The sequence below is a fragment of the Salvelinus fontinalis genome, chromosome 32 (assembly GCF_029448725.1).
Source record: "Salvelinus fontinalis isolate EN_2023a chromosome 32, ASM2944872v1, whole genome shotgun sequence".
In the NCBI taxonomy this organism is placed as follows: domain Eukaryota; kingdom Metazoa; phylum Chordata; class Actinopteri; order Salmoniformes; family Salmonidae; genus Salvelinus; species Salvelinus fontinalis.
Genome location: NC_074696.1, coordinates 2,409,055 through 2,422,807, shown reverse-complemented (window position 1 = coordinate 2,422,807; position 13,753 = coordinate 2,409,055). Strand labels below are relative to the sequence as shown.

Here is a 13,753-nt window from a genome sequence, read left to right as displayed (position 1 = left end):
ATACCCCAAGAGACTTGCAGCTGTATTTGCTGCAAAAGGTGGATCTACAAAGTATTGACTTTGGGGGGTGAATAGTTATGCACACTCCAGTTCTGTTATTTTGTCTTATTTCTTGTTTGTTAAAAAAATACAAATATTTTGCATCTTCAAAGTGGTGTGCATGTTGTGTAAATCAAATGATACAAACCCCCCCCAAAATATATTTTAATTAAAGGTTGTAAGACTTTCGCAAGCCACTGTAGTTGTATAGCTCTCTGTTCTCCCTCACATACCAGACTGGAGTCCAGGACAAACTGCAGTCTGAATGATCCCCAGACCTGTTGTGTTCTGGAGCAGTCTCAGAGCATGGTGACTAGTGCTCGCACGCACGCACACAATCTCAACAGGCCCTAGTCAATCACAGAGGAGCAGCCAGCGTTGCCCGCGGTGGTGAGAGAAAGGTCTGTGAAGTGGAACCAGTGTGTACCTGAGGCGTGCAGCTGCTGATAGGTCGTATCTCGTTGCTGAGCGGTGCCATGGAGACCAGTAGTTTGTAGTTCTTGTTGAGGACACGGCTGCAGGTGGCCTGGTCTAGACCCAGCAGACTCTCACAGCGGAGCATGTCCAGGGGCAGGCCTGGGGGGGATCAATCACACACACGGACGCACGGATGTATTGCACACACACACACACACACACACACACACACACACACACACACACACACACACACACACAAACACGTCAGGGATTCTGTTAGGAAAATTTGGTGTCAGACATTTGACCGGCAGCATTTTAATGAGGTGGACATCTTGAGGAATGTACCGGACCCATATGAATTGGGTGTGGAGCCTGATTAGGGCGTCCACCCACGGTGTTCAGAATGACACAAATCACATTTACATTATGGTCATTCATATTAACAGAAAATGCAAGTCCAGGATGCAACGATGTGCGTTTCTTCTTTACGAATTCTGATGTGAATTTGAACGTGTCAGAATAACTGTCCACATTTACTGTTCCTCAGCCAACAAGACGAGCAACGAACAGGCAAATCACTCGCCTGTACTGTTCCTCAGACAACAAGACGAGTAACGAACAGCTACATCACTAGCCTGTACTGTTCCTCAGCCAACAAGACGAGCAACGAACAGCTACATCACTAGCCTGTACTGTTCCTCAGCCAACAAGACGAGCAACGAACAGCTACATCACTAGCCTGTACTGTTCCTCAGCCAACAAGACGAGCAACGAACAGCTACATCACTAGCCTGTACTGTTCCTCAGCCAACAAGACGAGCAACGAACAGCTACATCACTAGCCTGTACTGTTCCTCAGCCAACAAGACGAGCAACGAACAGCTACATCACAAGACGAGCAACGAACAGCTACATCACAAGACGAGCAACGAACAGCTACATCACTAGCCTGTACTGTTCCTCAGCCAACAAGACGAGTAACGAACAGCCAAATCACTGGCCTGTCAATCTACTATCGTAGAAAAGTTGACCTAGACCTATTCAATTGGCCAGCTTGTCATTCTGTGTGACAAAGAAACTGACTCTGGGACAGTAGTAGAGATAAATCCCAAATTCATACAACCAGTAGGCCTAGGCTACATAAAAACACAACATTAAAAAGCCTGATACAAGAGAACATTTAGATAATAAGGCTGATCAACTATTATTTATTCACATTATAAAGCACAGCCATGCGCACAAGGCAGCCGGCCACGTATACAAATGTTCCTTCCATAATGCGATTAGCAGGAAAACACTGTTGTCAAAAGTGCACTGCACATGACAGATGGAAATGTATGAAGAGGGGAAATCTAAAGATGCATCAACTAGCATGGGATGCTAATATGACTAGGATTACCATCCACTAGCATGGGATGCTAATATGACTAGGATTATCATTAACTAGCATGGGATGCTAATATGACTAGGATTATCATTAACTAGCATGGGTTGCTAATATGACTAGGATTACCATCCACTAGCATGGGATGCTAATATGACTAGGATTATCATTAACTAGCATGGGTTGCTAATATGACTAGGATTATCATCAACTAGCATGGGATGCTAATATGACTAGGATTATCATCAACTAGCATGGGATGCTAATATGACTAGGATTATCATCAACGAGCATGGGATGCTAATATGACTAGGATTATCATGGATTGTTAATATGACTAGGATTATCATGGGTTGCTAATATGACTAGGATTATCATGGGATGTTAATATGACTAGGATTATCATGGGTTGCTAATATGACTAGGATTATCATTAACTAGCATGGGATGTTAATTTGACTAGGATTATCATCAACGAGCATGGGATGCTAATTTGACTAGGATTATCAACAACTAGCACGGGTTGCTAATATGACTAGGATTATCATCAACTAGCATGGGATGCTATTATGACTAGGATTATCATCAACTAGCATGGGATGCTAATATGACTAGGGTTATCATTAACTAGCATGGGTTGCTAATATGACTAGGATTATCATCAACAAGCATGGGATGCTAATATGACTAGGATTATCATCAACTAGCATGGGATGCTAATATGACTAGGATTATCATTAACTAGCATGGGTTGCTATTATGACTAGGATTATCATCAACTAGCATGGGATGCTAATATGACTAGGATTATCATCAACGAGCATGGGATGCTAATATGACTAGGATTATCATCAACAAGCATGGGATGCTAATAGGACTAGGATTATCATCAACTAGCATGGGATGCTAATATGACTAGGATTATCATGAATGAGCATGGGATGCTAATATGACTAGGATTATCATTAACTAGCATGGGTTGCTAATATGACTAGGATTATCATCAACTAGCATGGGATGCTAATATGACTAGGATTATCATCAACTAGCATGGGATGCTAATATGACTAGGATTATCATCAACGAGCATGGGATGCTAATATGACTAGGATTATCATGGATTGTAAATATGACTAGGATTATCATGGGTTGCTAATATGACTAGGATTATCATGGGATGTTAATATGACTAGGATTATCATGGGTTGCTAATATGACTAGGATTATCATTAACTAGCATGGGATGTTAATATGACTAGGATTATCATGGGTTGCTAATATGACTAGGATTATCATGGGTTGCTAATATGACTAGGATTATCATGGGTTGCTAATATGACTAGGATTATCATTAACTAGCATGGGATGTTAATATGACTAGGATTATCATCAACGAGCATGGGATGCTAATTTGACTAGGATTATCAACAACTAGCACGGGTTGCTAATATGACTAGGATTATCATCAACTAGCATGGGATGCTATTATGACTAGGATTATCATCAACTAGCATGGGATGCTAATATGACTAGGATTATCAACAACTAGCATGGGATGCTAATATGACTAGGATTATCATTAACTAGCATGGGTTGCTAATATGACTAGGATTATCATGGGATGCTAATATGACTAGGATTATCATGGGATGTTAATATGACTAGGATTATCATGGGATGTTAATATGACTAGGATTATCATGGGATGTTAATATGACTAGGATTATCATGGGTTGTTAATTTGACTAGGATTATCATGGGATGTTAATATGACTAGGATTATCATGGGTTGTTAATTTGACTAGGATTATCATGGGATGTTAATATGACTAGGATTATCATCAGCTAGCATGGGATGTTAATATGACTAGGATTATCATCAGCTAGCATGGGATGTTAATATGACTAGGATTATCATCAGCTAGCATGGGATGTTAATATGACTAGGATTATCATCAGCTAGCATGGGATGTTAATATGACTAGGATTATCATCAGCTAGCATGGGATGTTAATATGACTAGGATTATCATCAGCTAGCATGGGATGCTAATATGACTAGGATTATCATCAGCTAGCATGGGATGTTAATATGACTAGGATTATCATCAGCTAGCATGGGATGTTAATATGACTAGGATTGTGCCTTTGGCTACAAGACAATGAAAGAAAGTTGATTTGAAAACCATTAGAAGGTGAGAGAAATATGCTTCTGGTTTCAATGGCATAACGGAAGTCAAAATCATTTCCTCCGCGTTTCTACGGTCTGATTTTGGCTACTTTGAAAGCACGGAAAGCCATGCCTCATAATATGTAGTAAAACGTTCAGGTTTCCAACAATTAAAGTAAAATGTTTTCCAAATGCATTCTGCCTCCATTGCAAAGTGGAGTGTGACGCTCTGAGGTCGCCTGCCTTCCGTTACCGCTGTTTGAGAAGCTGCAGCAGCATCTCTCCTGCTGTCTGACAGATTTACCGCTCAAAGGCTCTGTACGCGTGTGATAAGATACATAACCAATAAACTGTACGCACGAGACAAGTTAATTACGCTGAATTATACAAATGTTCCTATTGAGCGATGAGCATGACCAGTTAAATTGATTTACATTGACTGGTATTTCCATCAGTAATAAACATTATTTCACAATGGGATTTTATTTCTTCTTCACCTGGACAATTGGCCGGCGCCAATTTTATTATTCATCGGGCATTTCTATTTTTGGATCGGCCAAAGCCTAGTACCAGCGAACCAAAACCCTGACGGACGTGTCAAATCAAACTTTGTCACATGCGCCGAATAAAACAAGTGTAGACTTTACCGTGAAATGCTGACTGACAAGCCCTTAACCAACAGTACAGTTCAAAAAGAGTTAATATTGACCAAGTAGACTAAAATAAAAAGTAATAAGAAAAAGTAACACAATAAGAACAACAATAACGAGGCTTTATACAGGGGGTACCGGTACAGAGTCAATGTGGAGGCTATATACAGGGGGGTACCGGTACAGAGTCAATGTGGAGGCTATATACAGGGGGTACCGGTACAGAGTCAATGTGGAGGCTATATACAGGGGGTAGCGGTACCGAGTCAGTGTGGAGGCTATATACAGGGGGTACCGGTACAGAGTCAATGTGGAGGCTATATACAGGGTGTTACGGTACAGAGTCAATGTGGAGGCTATATACAGGGTGTTACCTTACAGAGTCAATGTGGAGGCTATATACAGGGGGTACCGGTACAGAGTCAATGTGGAGGCTATATACAGGGGGTACCGGTACAGAGTCAATGTGGAGGCTATATACAGGGGGTACCGGTACAGAGTCAATGTGGAGACTATATACAGGGGGTACCGGTAGAGAGTCAATGTGGAGGCTATATACAGGGGGTACCGGTACAGAGTCAATGTGGAGACTATATACAGGGGGTACCGGTAGAGAGTCAATGTGGAGGCTATATACAGGGGGGTACCGGTACAGAGTCAATGTGGAGGCTATATACAGGGGGTACTGGTACTGAGTCAATGTGGAGGCTATATACAGGGGGTACCGGTACAGAGTCAATGTGGAGGCTATATACAGGGGGTACCGGTACAGAGTCAGTGTGGAGGCTATATACAGGGGGTACCGGTACAGAGTCAATGTGGAGGCTATATACAGGGTGTACCGGTACAGAGTCAATGTGGAGGTTATATACAGGGGGTACCGGTACAGAGTCAATGAGGAGGCTATATACAGGGTGTTACGGTACAGAGTCAATGTGGAGGCTATATACAGGGGGTACCGGTACAGAGTCAGTGTGGAGACTATATACAGGGGGTACCGGTACAGAGTCAGTGTGGAGGCTATATACAGGGGGTACCGGTACAGAGTCAGTGTGGAGACTATATACAGGGGGTACCGGTACAGAGTCAGTGTGGAGACTATATACAGGGGGTACCGGTACAGTCAGTGTGGAGGCTATATACAGGGGGTACCGGTACAGAGTCAATGTGGAGGCTATATACAGGGGGTACCGGTACAGAGTCAATGTGGAGGCTATATACAGGGGGTACCGGTACAGAGTCAATGTGGAGGCTATATACAGGGGGTACCGGTACAGAGTCAATGTGGAGGCTATATACAGGGGGTACCGGTACAGAGTCAATGTGGAGGCTATATTCAGGGGGTACCGGTACAGAGTCAATGTGGAGGCTATATACAGGGGGTACCGGTACAGAGTCAATGTGGAGGCTATATACAGGGAGTACCGGTACAGAGTCAATGTGGAGGCTATATACAGGGGGTACCGGTACAGAGTCAATGTGGAGGCTATATACAGGGGGTACCGGTACAGAGTCAATGTGGAGGCTATATACAGGGTGTTACGGTACAGAGTCAATGTGGAGGCTATATACAGGGGGTACCGGTACAGAGTCAATGTGGAGGCTATATACAGGGGGTACCGGTACAGAGTCAATGTGGAGGCTATATACAGGGTGTTACGGTACAGAGTCAATGTGGAGGCTATATACAGGGGGTACCGGTACAGAGTCAATGTGGAGGCTATATACAGGGGGTACCGGTACAGAGTCAATGTGGAGGCTATATACAGGGGGTACCGGTACAGAGTCAATGTGGAGGCTATATACAGGGGGTACCGGTACAGAGTCAATGTGGAGGCTATATACAGGGGGTACCGGTACAGAGTCAATGTGGAGGCTATATACAGGGTGTTACGGTAAAGAGTCAATGTGGAGGTTATATACAGGGGGTACCGGTACAGAGTCAATGTGGAGGCTATATACAGGGGGTACCGGTACAGAGTCAATGTGGAGGCTATATACAGGGTGTTACGGTACAGAGTCAATGTGGAGGCTATATACAGGGGGTACCGGTACAGAGTCAATGTGGAGGTTATATACAGGGGGTACCGGTACAGAGTCAATGTGGAGGCTATATACAGGGGGTACCGGTACAGAGTCAATGTGGAGGCTATATACAGGGGGTACCGGTACAGAGTCAATGTGGAGGCTATATACAGGGTGTTACGGTAAAGAGTCAATGTGGAGGCTATATACAGGGGGTACCGGTACAGAGTCAATGTGGAGGTTATATACAGGGGGTACCGGTACAGAGTCAATGTGGAGGCTATATACAGGGGGTACCGGTACAGAGTCAATGTGGAGGCTATATACAGGGTGTTACGGTACAGAGTCAATGTGGAGGCTATATACAGGTTGTTACAGTACAGAGTCAATGTGGAGGCTATATACAGGGTGTTACGGTACAGAGTCAATGTGGAGGCTATATACAGGGGGTACCGGTACAGAGTCAGTGTGGAGGCTATATACAGGGGGTACCGGTACAGAGTCAATGTGGAGGCTATATACAGGGGGTACCGGTACAGAGTCAATGTGGAGGCTATATACAGGGGGTACCGGTACAGAGGCAATGTGGAGACTATATACAGGGGGTACCGGTACAGAGTCAATGTGGAGGCTATATACAGGGGGTACCGGTACAGAGTCAGTGTGGAGGCTATATACAGGGGGTACCGGTACAGAGTCAATGTGGAGGCTATATACAGGGGGTACCGGTACAGAGTCAATGTGGAGACTATATACAGGGGGGTACCGGTACAGAGTCAGTGTGGAGGCTATATACAGGGGGTTGGGGGTAGAAGATGTTTAGCAGTCTAATGACTTGGGGGTAGAAGCTGTTTAGGAGCCTTTTGGTTTGGGGGTAGAAGCTGTTCAGCAGTCTAATGACTTGGGGGTAGAAGCTGTTCAGGAGTCTTATGGCTTGGGGGTAGAAGCTGTTCAGGAGTCTTATGGCTTGGGGGTAGAAGCTGTTCAGTAGTCTAATGGTTTGGGGGTAGAAGCTGTTCAGCAGTCTGATGGCTTGGGGGTAGAAGCTGTTCAGGAGTCTAATGGTTTGGGGGTAGAAGCTGTTGAGAAACCTCTTGCCTTGCGGTAGCAGAGAAAACAGTCTATAACTTGGATGACCGGAGTCTCTGACAATCTGATGGTCTTTCCTCTGACACCGCCTATTATATAGGTCCTGGATGGCAGGAAGCTTGGCCCCAGTGATGTACTGGGCCGTTCGCACTACCCTCTGTAGAGCCTTACGGTGGGATGCCGAGCAGTTACCATACCAGGTGGTGATGCAACCGGTCAGGATGCTCTCGATGGTGCAGCTGTAGAACCTTTTAAGGATCTGGGGACCCATACCAAATCTTTTCAGTCTCCTGAGGGGGAAAAGGTGTTGTCATGCCCTCTTCATGACTGTCTTGGTGTGTTTGGACCGTGATAGTCACAGACAGAGATTAATACCAAAACCCTGACGGACGTGTCACACAGAGATTAATCACATACAGCAGCACTATAAACACAAACAGAAGGTATGTTGATTCTGAAATTAGAGTCTGTTGTTTTCATCACACTCAGTTCTGTTGGCTGGAGTATTTACACACTCAGTTCTGTTGGCTGGAGTATTTACACACTCCGTTCTGTTGGCTGGAGTATTTACACACTCCGTTCTGTTGGCTGGAGTATTTACACACTCCGTTCTGTTGGCTGGAGTATTTACACACTCCGTTCTGTTGGCTGGAGTATTTCATTTACACACTCAGTTCTGTTGGCTGGAGTATTTACACACTCCGTTCTGTTGGCTGGAGTATTTCATTTACACACTCCGTTCTGTTGGCTGGAGTATTTACACACTCAGTTCTGTTGGCTGGAGTATTTACACACTCAGTTCTGTTGGCTGGAGTATTTACACACTCAGTTCTGTTGGCTGGAGTATTTACACACTCAGTTCTGTTGGCTGGAGTATTTACACACTCAGTTCTGTTGGCTGGAGTATTTACACACTCAGTTATGTTGGCTGGAGCATTTACACACTCCGTTCTGTTGGCTGGAGTATTTACACACTCAGTTCTGTTGGCTGGAGTATTTCATTTACACACTCAGTTCTGTTGGCTGGAGTATTTCATTTACACACTCAGTTCTGTTGGCTGGAGTATTTACACACTCAGTTCTGTTGGCTGGAGTATTTACACACTCAGTTCTGTTGGCTGGAGTATTTACACACTCAGTTCTGTTGGCTGGAGTATTTACACACTCAGTTCTGTTGGCTGGAGCATTTACACACTCAGTTCTGTTGGCTGGAGTATTTACACACTCCGTTCTGTTGGCTGGAGTATTTCATTTACACACTCAGTTCTGTTGGCTGGAGTATTTACACACTCAGTTCTGTTGGCTGGAGTATTTACACACTCAGTTCTGTTGGCTGGAGTATTTCATTTACACACTCAGTTCTGTTGGCTGGAGTATTTACACACTCAGTTCTGTTGGCTGGAGTATTTACACACTCAGTTCTGTTGGCTGGAGCATTTACACACTCAGTTCTGTTGGCTGGAGCATTTACACACTCCGTTCTGTTGGCTGGAGTATTTACACACTCAGTTCTGTTGGCTGGAGTATTTACACACTCAGTTCTGTTGGCTGGAGTATTTCATTTACACACTCCGTTCTGTTGGCTGGAGTATTTACACACTCAGTTCTGTTGGCTGGAGTATTTACACACTCAGTTCTGTTGGCTGGAGCATTTACACACTCCGTTCTGTTGGCTGGAGTATTTACACACTCCGTTCTGTTGGCTGGAGCATTTACACACTCAGTTCTGTTGGCTGGAGTATTTCATTTACACACTCAGTTCTGTTGGCTGGAGTATTTACACAATCAGTTATGTTGGCTGGAGCATTTACACACTCAGTTCTGTTGGCTGGAGTATTTACACACTCCGTTCTGTTGGCTGGAGTATTTACACACTCAGTTCTGTTGGCTGGAGTATTTACACACTCAGTTCTGTTGGCTGGAGTATTTACACACTCCGTTCTGTTGGCTGTAGTATTTACACACTCAGTTCTGTTGGCTGGAGTATTTACACAATCAGTTCTGTTGGCTGGAGTATTTACACACTCCGTTCTGTTGGCTGGAGTATTTACACACTCAGTTCTGTTGGCTGGAGTATTTACACACTCAGTTCTGTTGGCTGGAGTATTTACACACTCAGTTCTGTTGGCTGGAGTATTTACACACTCAGTTCTGTTGGCTGGAGTATTTACACAATCAGTTCTGTTGGCTGGAGTATTTACACACTCCGTTCTGTTGGCTGGAGTATTTACACACTCAGTTCTGTTGGCTGGAGTATTTACACACTCAGTTATGTTGGCTGGAGTATTTACACACTCAGTTATGTTGGCTGGAGTATTTACACACTCCGTTCTGTTGGCTGGAGTATTTACACACTCCGTTCTGTTGGCTGGAGCATTTACACACTCAGTTCTGTTGGCTGGAGTATTTACACACTCCGTTCTGTTGGCTGGAGTATTTACACACTCCGTTCTGTTGGCTGGAGTATTTACACACTCAGTTATGTTGGCTGGAGCATTTACACACTCAGTTCTGTTGGCTGGAGTATTTACACACTCAGTTATGTTGGCTGGAGCATTTACACACTCAGTTCTGTTGGCTGGAGCATTTACACACTCAGTTCTGTTGGCTGGAGTATTTACACACTCAGTTCTGTTGGCTGGAGCATTTACACACTCAGTTCTGTTGGCTGGAGCATTTACACACTCAGTTATGTTGGCTGGAGTATTTACACACTCAGTTCTGTTGGCTGGAGTATTTACACACTCAGTTCTGTTGGCTGGAGTATTTACACAATCAGTTCTGTTGGCTGGAGTATTTACACACTCCGTTCTGTTGGCTGGAGTATTTACACACTCAGTTCTGTTGGCTGGAGTATTTACACACTCAGTTATGTTGGCTGGAGTATTTACACACTCAGTTATGTTGGCTGGAGTATTTACACACTCCGTTCTGTTGGCTGGAGTATTTACACACTCCGTTCTGTTGGCTGGAGCATTTACACACTCAGTTCTGTTGGCTGGAGTATTTACACACTCCGTTCTGTTGGCTGGAGTATTTACACACTCCGTTCTGTTGGCTGGAGTATTTACACACTCAGTTATGTTGGCTGGAGCATTTACACACTCAGTTCTGTTGGCTGGAGTATTTACACACTCAGTTATGTTGGCTGGAGCATTTACACACTCAGTTCTGTTGGCTGGAGCATTTACACACTCAGTTCTGTTGGCTGGAGTATTTACACACTCAGTTCTGTTGGCTGGAGCATTTACACACTCAGTTCTGTTGGCTGGAGTATTTACACACTCAGTTCTGTTGGCTGGAGCATTTACACACTCCGTTCTGTTGGCTGGAGTATTTACACACTCAGTTCTGTTGGCTGGAGTATTTCATTTACACCGAAAAAATAAACATTCACAATAACTGAATGTCAATAAACTTCCCTTGATTAAAGCACCCAACAACCCTAAACGCACCAAAAACACCAGACAGGATGTTAAAACTACTATCTACAAAAACACTAATAACCAGACAGGATGTTAAAACTACTATTTACAAAAACACTAATAACCAGACAGGATGTTAAAACTACTATTTACAAAAACACGAATAACCAGACAGGATGTTAAAACTACTATTTACAAAAACACTAATAACCAGACAGGATGTTAAAACTACTATTTACAAAAACACTAATAACCAGACAGGATGTTAAAACTACTATTTACAAAAACACTAATAACCAGACAGGATGTTAAAACTACTATCTACAAAAACACGAATAACCAGACAGGATGTTAAAACTACTATTTACAAAAACACGAATAACCAGACAGGATGTTAAAACTACTATTTACAAAAACACTAATAACCAGACAGGATGTTAAAACTACCAACTACCACTACCATAAACTTTTGTTATTGACCAAATACTTATTTTCCACCATAATTTGCAAATAAATTCATTAAAAATCCTACAATGTCATTTTCTGGATTTGTTCTTCTCATTTTGTCTGTCATAGTTGAAGTGTACCTATGATGAAAATTACAGGCCTCTCTCATCTTTTTAAGTGGGAGAACTTGCACAATTGGTGGCTGACTAAATACTTTTTTGCCCCACTGTATGAGGAAATCAGTCAATGGAAATAAATTCATTAGGGCCTCATCTATTGAATTAACATGACTGGGAATACAGATATGCATCTGTCGGTCACAGATAACTTTAAAACAGGTTGGGGTGTGGATCAGAAAACCAGTCAGTATCTGGTGTGACCACCGTTTGCCTCATGCAGCGTGACACATCTCCTTCACATAGAGTTGATCAGGATGTTGATTGTGGCCCGTGGAATGTTGTCCAACTCCTCTTCAATGGCTGTGGGAAGTTGCTGGATATTGGCGGGAACTGGGACATGCTGTCCTGTCGTACACGTATATCCAGAGCATCCCAAACATGCTCTATGGGTGACATGTCTGGTGAGTATGCAGGTCATGGAAGAACTGGGACATTTTCAGGTTCCAGGAATGGTGTACAGATCCTTGTGACATGGGGCCGTATATTATCATGCTGAAACATGAGGTGATGGCGGCGGATGAATGGCACAACAATGGGCCTCAGCATCTCATCACAGTATCTCTGTGCATTCAAATTGCCATGGATAAAATGTAATTGTGTTCGTTGTCCGTAGCTTATGCCTGCCCATACCATAACCCCACCGCCGTAATGGGGCACTCTGTTTACAACGTTGACATCAGTAAACCCATACACGGGGTCTGCAGTTGTGAGGCCGGTTGGACGTACTGCCAAAATCTCAAAAACGATGGCTTATGGTAGAGAAATTAACATTACATTCTCTGGCGACAGCTCTGGTGGACATTCCTGCAGTCAGCATGCCAATTGCACGCTCCCTCAGAACCTGAGACATCTGTAGCATTGTGTTGTGTGACAAAACGGAACATTTTAGAGTGTCTTTTTATTGTCCCCCAGCACAAGGTGCACCTGTGTAATGATCATGCTGTTTAATCAGCTTCTTGATATGCCACATTTGTCAAGTGGATGGATGATCTTGTCAAAGGAGAAATGCTCACTAACAGGGATGTAAACAAATTTGTGCACAACATTTGAGAGAAATAAGCTTTTTGTCTGTATGGAACATGGGACCAGCGCTTTACATGCTGTGTTCATATTGTTGTTCAGTGTTATTATACAATTGCACATAAATTATCTCATAACTTTTACAACAACTTTTATTTTTTAATTCTAACAACTTTTAACACACAGAACAGGGTGTGAGCATTATGTTATTGCTTCCTAACTAAAGAAAAATGGGTGTTAGCTGTGTTGTTAGTTACCGTTGTTAGGCAGGTCAGGGCCCTGGTCGGTGGTCAGTTCCTTGTTGTAGCGGAGAAACAGGATGGTGTTCCTGAGGGTCAGCGCGTGGTCAAAATACCTCTGGGCCTCGCCCTCCGCTGTGCTCTCTACCTGATGGAGAGAGAGAGAGAGAGACAGAGACAGAGACAGAGACAGAGAGAGACAGAGACAGAGAGACAGAGAGACAGAGAGACAGAGAGACAGAGAGACAGAGAGAGAGAGAGAGAGAGAGAGAGAGGGGTTAGTAACATGGTCAAAATGTGACCCTGTTGTGTTGCCATATTACGTTGCCAGAAATGCCGTCTCCCCCTCTACGGCCCCTCTGTGTAAATTGGTGTGCCACCTCCAGCGACTCTCTTAGTTCCCATGGAGCCGAGTAATGAAGGCTTACTCTCTAGCTCAATCGCACAGCTTACTTTCTCCAGCTCCATCAGAAAGCTGTCCAGGGTCTCGTCCGACAGCTTCCCCACCTCAAACATAGTGACCGCGTGGCTCTTCAGGTTCTGAGGGGGAAAACAGAGACATGGTTTTCAGTACAGTGTTTCCCAAACTGTGGGGAGAGGAGTCCGCAGGAGGGGCACGGGGGGGGGTCCCCCCCACCCAAAAAAAAGAAAGTCAGTCCAGCTTTAC

The 13,753-nt window shown here is 43.9% G+C and overlaps 1 protein-coding gene across 3 annotated transcripts in view; it reads right to left on the bottom strand.

Annotated features, from left to right (window-relative positions):
- The window catches only part of fam91a1 (family with sequence similarity 91 member A1), a 96,352-nt gene that overhangs the window by 14,572 nt on the left and 68,027 nt on the right, over positions 1-13,753 (bottom strand). For all 3 annotated transcript variants that reach the window (XM_055893212.1, XM_055893210.1, XM_055893211.1), the window contains 3 exons: positions 13,540-13,626; positions 13,105-13,234; positions 467-615 (listed from right to left, as the gene is read on the bottom strand). In XM_055893212.1, the coding sequence (XP_055749187.1) occupies positions 467-615; positions 13,105-13,234; positions 13,540-13,626 (366 nt within the window). The remainder of the gene's footprint in view (positions 1-466; positions 616-13,104; positions 13,235-13,539; positions 13,627-13,753) is intronic.